At 41.5% G+C, this 12,311-nt stretch overlaps 1 protein-coding gene across 1 annotated transcript in view; it reads right to left on the bottom strand.

Annotated features, from left to right (window-relative positions):
* LOC309542391 (uncharacterized protein) overlaps positions 1-12,311 on the bottom strand; it is a 42,574-nt gene that overhangs the window by 5,057 nt on the left and 25,206 nt on the right. Inside the window, exons 7-9 of the mRNA XM_082241157.1 lie at positions 6,731-6,979; positions 3,176-3,421; positions 1,904-2,010 (exon numbers count right to left, since the gene is read on the bottom strand). Of these exons, the coding sequence (XP_082097283.1) occupies positions 1,904-2,010; positions 3,176-3,421; positions 6,731-6,979 (602 nt within the window). The remainder of the gene's footprint in view (positions 1-1,903; positions 2,011-3,175; positions 3,422-6,730; positions 6,980-12,311) is intronic.

Below are 12,311 nucleotides of genomic sequence, written 5' to 3'. Positions count from 1 at the left end.
AACTTATTCAGGGACAGCCCCATGGAGGCCATGCTTTCCACGAAGTCCCGAGCAGCCCCTTGTAAGGTCGTGTCGGCATGGGTGTTAAAATCCCCCAGGACAACCAACCTAGGTGTCTCCAGGAGCATATCTGCCACGACCTGAAGCAGCTCGGGCAGGGAATCCTTGGTGCAGCGGGGAGGTTGGTACACCAGTAGGAATCCTGTACTGCCCCTATTGCCCAACTTCCAGAACATGCACTCAGAAAACTGGGTCTTCCCAATAGGATGCCTGGTGCAGACTAATGACTAAGGAATGCCAGAGAGTGATAATCTGCAATATTACACAAAAGCTCTGGTATTTATAGCACACTGAGCCAGGCCACTGCTTACAATGGTAAATAGTTTGTGAGAGTCTTGAACTCCAGCCTTCAGGAACATTTTGCCTCCCTTCCTCACCATATTCATAAGGAGTATGGTAGAAACACAAGGCACAAGGAGAAGGGGACAACAGAGGACAAGACAGTGTTCTCAAAGCTACCAACTTGAGTTTGACCAAACTGCGGGAGGCAGTGGAAGACAGGAGAGCTCTGGTCCATGGGGTCACAAAGAGTTGGACACAACTAAACAACAAATGGTAGAGACAGGCCGCCTCCATCATCCTGCCTAGGACCAACTTCCATTGACCCTTCCTCTCCTGGAACTTTCTGTCCCCAGTTATTCCACCTACCTGTATTAGCATTGAAAAATATATCCCCCACCCAGGGATCAGTAACTATTTTATGATGGACCAGAGAGCAGGCTTAGAATGGTTCATATGTGCAGCATCGGTTCTTAAGACAACCTGATCTCGAACAATTCAGAGCTCTATGGGGTTAACATATTCACTTTAAGCCTGGATAGAAACTGGTAACCCATGTGATTTGTGTGTTACATGCTGCCTTGCTCCTCCAACATCCTGGTAATGGTGTCTTCAATTAACATTGTATTTAAAAACAGTCCTGTGTAGAGAGCTTTACAGTAAACTACTCTTCTTGGCAGTGGCACCCTCCCTGTGGGATGCCCTCCCAACTTTTAGAAGACATCTGAAGGCAGCCCTGTATCAGGATTTTTTTAAATGTTTGACCTTTAATTACGCTTTTATATATGCTGGAAGCCACCCAGAGTGACTGAGGAAACCCATCCAGACGGGTTGGGTATAAATAATAAAATTATTATTATTATTATGGATGAAATCAGTGTATATGTGTAATGAAGACTATGTCTACATTCGCCAGACTAGGTCTATTGCTGGATATGCTGTTCATCTTGAAACTGAACTTTAATTCTTACCATGATCAGAAAGGACTTGCTGGCATTAACCCAGAGTTGCCAGCATCTTGATTCTGGAAGATGCAAGAGTATTTCCTTCACAAGAAAACTTCTTGCATTAATTATAAATCAAAAAGCTCCCTGTAATGTTGCAGGAGTTCCATACCATGCCCTGAGCGCTCAAGATCACTGGGTCCAGACTCCCTGCGGCCTTAACCAAAATAAACAGCTGCCACCACATTATTCTCCTGCTGTTTGGTGTACTCTGCATATCAAAGCTAACACATGGGATGAGATATACCGGTATTTTTCTTAGAATTCTTCAGACCAGAACAAATCATTCATAATTTTAAAAAAGCAAGCAAGAGAAGCACAAGCTGTGATTTTATAAATAAAATAAATCATCATCATCAATTCTGTCTACTATCCTATCATACTTGACTTTCCTCTGTTTACTATACGGACCATCAACCTTTAATGAACAGAACAACTAACCTCCTCTCCTCTGCCTAATCCCATTAAGCTTCTCTAATTGTCCAACTGTGCTTCTCAACTGACCCTCTCCAACTCCACCACATACCCCTTGCGGTAACTCATTCTTCCTTGACACTTACCTAGGCCCATAGTTACAAATGAAATGTGCAGCATTCGACGTAAAGCCTGTTACTTGACGACAGAAGAGAACGGCACAACCAACTTTGTATGTTGTTGCCCAAACCATCTGAAATTAAATGGGTAGATTGTGAAGATTATTTAGTATTAAGACTTATCTAGAGCAGTGTGCCATGGCACCCTGGGGTGCCTTAATTGGTCAGCAGTGCTGCAGGCAACACTGGCCTTCTCGTTCCCTCCCCTCTCTGATGCCCCCTCTCAAATCTGCCTCCCAAAGGCTTGCACAGCTATTTGTTGCAGCAGCTCCCCAGGCGAATGGTGTCTCAGGTGCTGGTTGCCAGGAGCTGAGGCGGCCTTGGAGTAAGTAAGCAAGCAAGCAAGCAAGCAAGCAAGCGGGCAAGGGAGCCCAGCCAGCCAATCCGCCAGCCCTTGCTGTTGGGAACAGACATGAAGTCCCAGACCCCTGTGGGCAGTGTGAGGAGGCACCTCTCTTTGAGGGAGGGCAGTTCAGAGACCAGGGGCAGCAGCTGCAGCTGCCCAGAGCACTCTGAACGAGAGGAGGCTGTTCAAAAGGGAGCATGTTAAAAAAAAAAAAAAAGGTGAGAGGCTGCCAGTTCTGCAGGCTAGGTGTGACATAACTGGGCTCCTGAGCCCCACAGGGGTGCTGCAGAAAGAATGTAGTTGGTCAAGGGAGCAGTGAACTCAAAAAGGTTGAAAACCTCTGATCTAGAGTAACAGCTAACTTACCCAGCTGCTTTGTTTTTCAAAGCAAAGCAGATTAAGGGATATTGAAGGCCCCCTCCCCCTTTCAGAGTCAGAACTGTAAACTTGACTGCTAATTCTTTCTCTGCAATTAAGTGTGTGCAACTAAGATTTCAGTGCTGCCTTCCCTCTGTCCAGAAAATAATCATAACACTATTGATGTTTCAGTGGAAGAACCTTGAGATTTAGATGGGAAAATATAACATGGATCACTTATACTGAGCTTCAGAATGTTCAATGCTTCACATATATGAGTTATCTTTAGAATAACCCTATTATCATCATCAATTCAGTTTCTTACTTACCCTTCACAAGGTTCCAGGACAGATCACTGCTATTTAAAAATACATTAACAGTTTAAAACATCTGTTAGTAGGTTACTACTCGTATCTGCATTTGTGGGATACTGTTATGCTTACTGATTAGGGCAAAATCCGAAGCAGAGATTTTCTGACTCACAGCACGTTAGAAAGCATACTACATCAGCTGTCAAGATGTAAGCATTGGCTTACCTGAGTGTAATGTCCACACACATCACTACAGTATCTGGTATCATAGTTGTAATGCACGACTTCATTGTACCAATCAGTGAGGGCCGAAGTCACATTAAAAATCTGAAAGGAGCCAGTCCAAATATTTTCTCCAGCTGTTATGAAGTTGGGGTGTACCTTCCCTGGTATTTTGATGTCAGAATTATGTTGAAATAGGCACCTCTTTGCCCAGCCTTTGGCAGTCTCTGCTAGTTTGTGGTCCCAGCTCTACAGAAAAGACAGATTATTTCATTTACAATGTAATTTTTAAAATCCTAAAATTTAGAAGAATTAAGGCTCTTACAAATTTAGTCACCACCCCTCCCCCAAAACATGGAAATAAATGCCAAATTAAGTCTTCTGTGTTAACTTGAATGCATGGGTGGAGATCGTAAACCACCGCCACCATATTGTGCTGATCCCACTCCTCCACTACTTGTTATGTAAAGGTACCTTGCACCTTTAGATTTTATTTTCTTAAGCTATAATTTTTTACTTATTTTTCTAAGCCCTTTACTGTTGGCACCTTATATCCACGTACCAATTTATGCCCTACGTTTACCTACCAGCAGCTATAAGTGTAGGACAAAATAGCACAGTATCAACTTAAAATATAATTTGCTTCATTTTCACTTTAATTTTAAATACTTGCTGTTATAAACAGATGATATTAGCTTGTATGGTTACTCTATGTTGAAGTTCACTTTGCTACTGTTTTTTGTTTAAATCAGAATTCTTACACTACAAGGCTATTGTGTTTCAAAAGGAAGATGGGAGATTCAGTTCCATCCCTCTTCAGCTTTATAGCCAATTCCCCTAAACCATGCATACCCAGGTAACACTTAGCTAGGCACTGAGGACTTGCACTCTTCACTCAGGTCTACCACCTCTTCTCTATAGAGCAGGATGGTCCAAATTTTCATAGCAAGTGGGCCACAATAGTACTTCAACACGGAATCCGTGAGCCACACACTGCCTTGTTGCAGTGATACCCCTCAGTCCCGCCTTCTCAAAGTCGGCTAAGTGGGGCACCAGGCTTTGGGAAGGAGGTACAAGTCTCTGGCAGGGTCCTGCCACCTCCTTCCCAAAGCTGGGAAAGCGCTAACTAGGCTTTGGGAAGGAGGTGGGAGGACTCTAGGACTCAGAGCCCTCATATTTCCTTCCCAAAGCCCAGTACCTCCTTACTTGCAGCCCTCTGGCTCTAGAGTCCTCTAGGTTTTTCTCAGGACTTCTGATGCAGTCTTCATCCTAGTCCAGCACTCTCTGCTACCTCAGGCATTCAGCATCTGACTGACTTGCCTATAGAACTCTCTTGAAGGCTGCCTCTTGGGACGTATGTTCTTCAATGGTTGGATCTGAGGAGGTCTGCAGGGATTTCTGCTCTTGGATTTTCTTAGACTTCCCAAACCTCTAAGCCCCAGTGCCCTCTGCCTGCCTCCAGCTTCTAGTTCTTCCTGCAACTGATATTCTGTGATCTTCTTCATGTTTTCTCTGACTAAGCATGATTGAAGTCTTAAACAACCCTTTTATTTTGAGACAAGGTCTCTTTCCAGCCAATCATTTCAAATTTCAGCGCGTCCCCGCAAATCAGGTTGTGACTATGGTCTAATGGGTTGAAGAATATACACTGACTGACTAGTTAGAGCCCACCAGTTTTGAATATACTGTGCTTGCATATAAAGACAGAAACTTTGCTCCCAAACCTATCCTTGTTCTGAAATTATTTAACTGGCAGTTAAACAGCCAAACTACCTTATTATCTCCACAACTCTCAACAGAAAGTCAAAATAGTTTAGCTACAGTTAGCCATCTTCATTCAACAGTGTGAACTAACACCAACACCAACTTTCTTGTACCCCACCCATCTAACTGGGTTTCCCCAGCCACTCAGCAGCTTCCAACAAAATATAATGGAACACAATGAAACATCAAACATTAAAAGCTTCCTGAAAGAGGAACTATGTATTCATTTAAAACAAAATCTTTACCTTAGAAATAAAAATGATAAGAGTGCTACATACAGTTCTAATTTAGTTTAGGCTTTATGCATCCATACTTCAGCCCACACTCTCTTCTGCAAGCTAGGGAGTGGCAACACTGAAATTAAGGCCAATATAGGAAACAGTGAGCACCTGCTAGCTGCTTAATGATTCCTTGCTCTCCTCAGGTGCTAACCGAGTGAGCTATTGCAGAGTTGGTTATGTGGGGCAGGCAGGAGTGGGGGAATTGTGTTGGCAATGGACATGGAAGCTGGAAGTCATCCAATATCTTATGGGGAAGGGTGGGGAAGGTAAATGAACAAATAATGTTCTGTGTTAATAGAACAAATAAATGAAATGAACAAATAATGTTCTGTGTTAATAGCAGATTCTCTCCCATAGCTCACAGCTGCTGGGGGTTTTTGTTTTTGAAGGAAAGGGTTAGCTACCCTACACTGTCCTGATCTCTCCCCACAGCAGCAATTTAACTAAAAAATAAAATAAAATTCCAACATCCGTTTAATGTAATGTGTAGTTTGACCTTCAAAAGGATATATACCTGATCACCATCCCTGAAGTTTTAAAGAAAATTAGGGGAAATTGCTGGTAGAAGCATAAGCATAAAAACAGAGCGGATCCTAGTTTGGCTATTGACACTAATTAGTGCTGGTTAGTCCAGTAGTAACCTTAAAAGGAAACTGTAAGATCCAATTTGTCTTAGAGAGCAATCCAAATAAATGCAGATTTTATAATTTTCAATAGTTATCTCAATATGCCTTAAAGCCATCTACAGTTGCATCTAAGGGGCACATTGCAAAGTTTTGAATCGCAATCTTAAAACTGTAAGCATGAAGACAAGCCTTCCAATATCAACAATGTATCATTTCCTCATAATCCTTTCTCTAAAGAATAATTTATTTTTGTACATTGCTTTGGGTTGCATTGACAACAAAAGACAAACAATAAGCTTAACTAATAAAATAAAAAAAATAATAATAGTGGTGGTGGAAGAGTTCTTTAAAACTCAAAAGCAATGACTTTTTGTTCTGATGCATAGCTGTTCCTAATAAAGGTATTGAATTCTTATCCTGTTGGGATTTACCCATAGTTAGTGCTATGTGCTTTCCAAGCTCCCAAATCAATCCAAACATTATCATGAACAAGGCACCAGTTTTGCAAGGCACCAGTGTATTCATTTGGACTTTGCTACCCAGGTTGAGCCCCTTAATTCTGATAGTTTGCATCAGATAATGCTATGAAAGCAGCATTGGTGCAATTTGGCTTGTAGGAATCAAGTAAAGGAAATAAGTGCATAAGAAACCCCCTTTCAGTTAAAAACAAAAAAAATGCAGAAATGCATTCGAAAGAACTTTAGAGGCCATGGCTAGTAAAACACAACTTACGTTTCATTAGGAAATGTGATAATGTAGAGTTACACACACACCTGTAGCATCTAATACCTTAATTAAAAACACCTGCCAGTAGGTAATTTTAAATCTTCAAGACACATAAAGCAATGTTCACATTTTCCATAGCTACAGAATGAAGCATCCCTTACCATTCGTTTCATGTTGGTAGCTGGTGGATTCACGTTGGATCGGAATTTGTTATGCACTCTGACACATTCCTCAATAAACTGTGCATTTCCAATGTCTGGAAAAGTATTTGACTCATAAAAGTAGCAGGAAATAGAGAGATTCAGGAAAAGCAAAACACCAAAGAAAAAATGGATTTCTGGCATTCTCCAGTCACTGTGTTGATTTCTTAGAGTGTCAAAATGTATTAGCTTTTTTAAAAATGCTCTTTGTTGTGCATTTGATATTTAGCTTGAAAACATCAGGCTGCCTTTTTCTCACTTGTTCTGCTTTATAAGCATAAAGGCTACAGGAAATTACTCATCGGAAGGAGCTTCAGTAGAAGGCGGAGACCATGAGTCAATTTTGCATCTGAACTGTTCCTTTTCTTATACTTCCTTATATGCTTCTCTAACATCTCTTCGTATGGTATAAGTCCATTACTATTTAAGAACCATAATAAGCATTATAAAATGTCTCATGTGAGCATGTACAATAATCCTTTTTCAGTAGCTTCTTGATGCAATTTTTTTTAATATAAACTTCATAAAAGCACCTCTTTGGCACTGGTGATGTGTACTACACACAACAGTAAAATATTCAGTCCAGAATATATAGTTCTCTCAGCAGCACTTTCTATAAACACGGGTTTAGGTACCTGCGCTTATTTAATTTCCTGCTGCCACCAGTTTCCTTCAGAAGGCTTTCAAAACCTCCTAACGGCATGTATATGAAACTTAGGTGTGAGATGGGCACCTACACTATAGACAGAATGAACCTGAAATTAAGATCGTTTGTTTATTAAAAGGATACTGTGTTATGTAACAGGATACTGACACTTACGGTATATTGGGGACCTCAAAGGCACTAGTTGACAATTTCTGAGGACTCAATAGAGAGCAGCCTCTAAGCAGCTTTTACCTCAGGCAATATTCTTTATACCTCCCACCCTAGCCAAATACCTCCAATATCCTAGTCCTGCTATTGGATACAATCTGCCTCTCTACCCTAAGTCTCCTCTGGTTGTATTTCTGGCTTGCTTGGACAGTTTAGTCAACTGTAAAAAAAACTGCCTGTGTAACCATCCTCTGGTTAGACTTTTAACATAGATCAGCATCTCAGACCAACTCAGTCACCAGCTCCTTTCCCTTGATCTTCGCCAGAAAGGAAAATAATAATTCAATAGGTATAAATACCCATGCCTCAGTTTTTCTTCTATTTTTCTTTGGTCTATTCGTCACCCCCTCCTCATCAACTCTCTTTCTCCCCTTCAACTCAACTGACTAAACTCAACTGTTTCCCATATTGATGGTTAACTCCCAACTGACTGGAACTTCCATTCAGTTGGATTCTGCTGTCACCCAGATCAGAGAGAATTTACCTGATCCAGGCCCCACCTAGTAAATTCTCAAAGCGATCGCGTGTCTCTCTCCCCACCCTACAGAACCTTGCCACCAAGATCTACTGTCACAGGCTTGCAACACTGCAAGCCCCAAACCTTTACAGTTGCAGAATATATATTTTTCTTTCAAAAAACATAGACATATATACAGCATTTTCCCATATCGATATTTTATATTTTCTGTTTGTCCTAGTATAAAAACCATGTGGCCACCAAATATTTCACTATTATAGAAAATAATGACTAACCACATAGAGACATATTACTGGAAGAATTTATGAATCTCTTCATTCCAGGGTCAATGTGCAAATTCACATGTTTCAGCTATGTTTTTTTAAATGAATGTGAGAATGCCAGATGTACAAGTAATGATCCATTTGTGACACAAAATAATACACAAAGCAGGTGCCGTGGGTAGACAAAGGGGTGGGGGGCAGCTGCCCTCCCCCATCAAGTAAATAAATAAAAATACTTAACTGACCAATCATGTCACAGATAGCTCGGTTTTGCCCCCCCCCCAACATAAATCCTGGCTACACCCATGGTAGACACCACTGCATTTTCAAAAGTGTGATGTTCTAAGCATGCAATTCCGTATTGATTGAATTGGACCCGAAATATATATGAACAATATGTGAAGTGGAAGTTAAGCAGCATCAACAGATTTTACAATATATAGTTGGATATGTAGCCCCCTGGTAATTTTGAGTGGGGCTATGGATCTCAATAAGAAATTCCCAATTTTGGGGGGGATTGCAAATTTCCCCTTGACAGCTAGACTATTAATACAATTTAAGTTCCTATTCTCAGCATCATTCAATGACAGTTGATGCCCACTGGACCTGCCAGAACTGCTAGTAAGTCATGTAGGAGTGGCCCATGGGATCACAGAGGCATGGCAACTTGTTCAGGTTTTCTCCCCATTCTCTTCCATGCAAACAAACAATGGACACTTAAGCAGCAGGTTTACGGATACTTAGGACACAACTAAGGGCCCATCTGCACTATACCTTTAAAGCATTATCATATCACAGTCATGGCTTCCCTGCAAAGAAGCATGACAGATGTAGTTTGTTAAGGGTGCTGAGAGATATTAGGGAGACCTCTATTCACCCTATAGAGCTACACAGAACGGTTTAACAATTGTAGCTTTCTGAGATTAATAGAGGTCTGCTAACAATGGAGCGTGTGGATTTGATGGGGGTTTTTTTGGAGGGGGGGTAGTTAATGTCTGGCATTCTTCTTGGCAGAGCTGTGCTACACCAGCTCTAGTGTGGAAGAGCCTCCACTGGCATCATTGTTAATATTGTTGGGAAGTTTGTTTACAATTATTAGTGTTCAAGTATTATGAAGTGTAGAAAGCAGAGGTATCAACTAGTATCTTAGCATAGGATCCCCAGACCACATTAATATAGACAGACAGAAATACAAGAAAGATAGTGATCACATACTGTCTAGGCATTTGCACACCAGTCCTAAATATGTGTCTGGCAGTAATACAACCACAACAATACATTAATGGGCAAAAGATTCAATTCCAGATTAGTGAAACTAATTAAATACAAGGTGTATATTTTGGAAAACTGATCACTTGTACTTCAAACATATTTTTTAAAAACAGCAGGAAAGAGTTGCATCAGTATTCTGAAACAAGTGTACAGGAAGTGGTTTCTTTAACATGCGTGTTGAAACAAAACCAAAACAGGGAAGCCCAGATACAGCATTTTAATCTGATGAATAAAAAATGTTTCTGGTGTATAGCAAGCTAGGACCAATTCTGAGACAGGGTGCAATTAATTAAGGGCTTATCCAGAGAAGATGGAGGTATGTTTCATAGAATCATAGAATTTGTAATCTAGTCCAACCGCCTGCAATGCAGGAATCTTTTGCTCAACATGGGATTTGAACCCACAACCCTGAGATTAACAGGAATAGTAGTAGTAGTAGTAGTAGTAGTAGTAGTATCATGCTCTACCAACTGAGCAAGACAGTGGTGGTTTGTCAAGCCACCTTTAACTTTCTTAAACCCTGTTGGAGCTCCAAATGCCCACATGCAACGTTTTGGGAATTGTAGAACTTAAAGGAGAAACACTGAATTGGTTTTTTGGTTTTTAAGATTGTGGGCTGAATTTAGAACCATTCTTGTGTGAACTGGCCCTAAAGCACTCTGGCTATATAGATCTCACTCATTTGAATAGGACTTCCTCCAACAAAATATGAAGTGGATTCTTCCCATAGAAGAATACACAAGTAAAATATTGTTTAAATCCTACATTAGATTCTTCCTTTGAAGAAGCACTTTCCCATATTCAGGTCCTTCTGCAGTATGGGGAAGCTGTTTGGCCAGCACTCCTGCCAGACAGAAAGAGAAACGTGACTTATTTAGAAGAACATTTGGCCTAGTTGTAAAGAGGACTCAGACTTAAGACGCCAATGGAGTGAAACTATATCTCCCTCCCCCCACCCCAAAGAAGTTACTGCTGGCTTATCGAAGGCTGTGACCAAGGCCTCACATTTGTGAGGTCACAAATCCACTGATATTCCCCAGCTCAGCATTGTAATAGTCAAATAAGATGAACACAATGGCTGAGTTGCTGAAAAAGCTCTTGTCAGTCATCTTGTCAGTACTAGGAGTGCATGCAACCTGGTTTAGACCCTATCCCAATTATAGACATTTTTGTCCCATGGTAACTACCGTATTTTTCTCTCTATAACACGCAGATTTTTTTCTCCTAAAAAGGAAGGGGAAATGTCTGTGCGTGTTATTGAGCAAATGTGTGGTCCCTGGAGCCGAATGGCGCGAGTGGAGGCAAAAATCAAATCGTGTCTCGGAGAAGGGAAACCTGAAAAGAGGAATCGGCTGCTTTCCTGAATTCTGCTTCAGGGTCTTACTGCCCACCCTCTTCTGTTTCGTTGCTGTGTTTGCTCAAACGGAACAAAGAGCAGGGGAAGCCCCTCCCCTCCAGGCAAGCAGAGGGGAAAGCAGAGCATCCTTCCTTCTAATTCCTCTCCGTGCTCCGGAGGGAACAATGTTTGTGAAGGGAAGAGCGATTACAGGTTCAGCTTAAAATTCTGATTTGACTTCCTGCTTTTGTTTTTGAGGACACACAGCATTCAAATATGCTTTCTTCCATTTAAAAGGATGAAATCCTTAAACAGTGTTTTGCCTGTAAATTCATGCGATCTGGAAGATTACAGTGTCCGTACCTCTTAAGGGATGGCAAAGCTTAGGTTTCGCTGCTAAATAGTTCTTAATGCAGTTAAAATGCTTTCGTCTGTCAAGGCAATTAAAAAATATATATATCAGGCAGCCGGAAAACATGCAGGTGGGAGAGAGAGCGCGAGCTGGCTGGCTTGGGTGGGTGGGGGGAAACTTTTGCCTTCCTTTCCTCCCTCCCGTTATACCCCTCTCCTGCATTCTTAGCCAGCTGCTTCTCTGCACACCCCTCTCATGCTCCTTGTCCCTTCTGTGTTTTTCCTTCCCTCCCCACTTAAAATGTGGTTACAAAGCATGGATCCACAGGGATTCTCAGGATTTTTGCATTGGGTCACCCCAAATTCACCATCAGATCACATGTCTGTGGCCACAGCATGAAGCACAAAAATGATACATCCACTGTTTCATTCAGAATGTTTTTTCCCTTGTTTTCCTCCTCTAAAAACCTTGTGCGTGTTATGGTCAGGTGCGTGTTATAGAGCGAAAAATACGGTATATTTATTCAGTGTGGGCTTGCACTGGCCATTGTGTAAGGACTAGGAGGAGCTGTTCCCATATCTGATGTGTGTTCCTCAGCTGAAGGCTCCTGAGTTCAGCGCCTTGAACCAGCATACGAAGTACAGTAAGCTGGAGACACTGCTCAGCAGGCTAGGGAAACACGTGTATACCAGGCCTGGCTACTCTGCAGTCTTCCTACTACCTGTCAGTTGCAAGGGTTGAAGGTGTACATTTTTGTTTCTTTCTGCACCTGAAGAATTTTCTGCACGTGCAGGGGCTCACTTGATTAACCCTGCAGATTTTACTGTTCAAGCCCTGGGTTGCTTCCACACTTTGTGTCTAAGGTATTGCTTTATCACAATTAACTGGAAATGGAATTAAAACAGTACACTAATTAACACAATGCACTCTTCCATAGACAAGTTTTTCTTATGGTATTTACTTACAA

Source organism: Podarcis vaucheri (assembly GCF_965113315.1).
Source record: "Podarcis vaucheri genome assembly, chromosome: 10".
Lineage (NCBI taxonomy): Eukaryota > Metazoa > Chordata > Lepidosauria > Squamata > Lacertidae > Podarcis > Podarcis vaucheri.
Note: the sequence above shows the minus strand (reverse complement) of the source record. Positions and strands in the feature narration are given on the sequence as shown.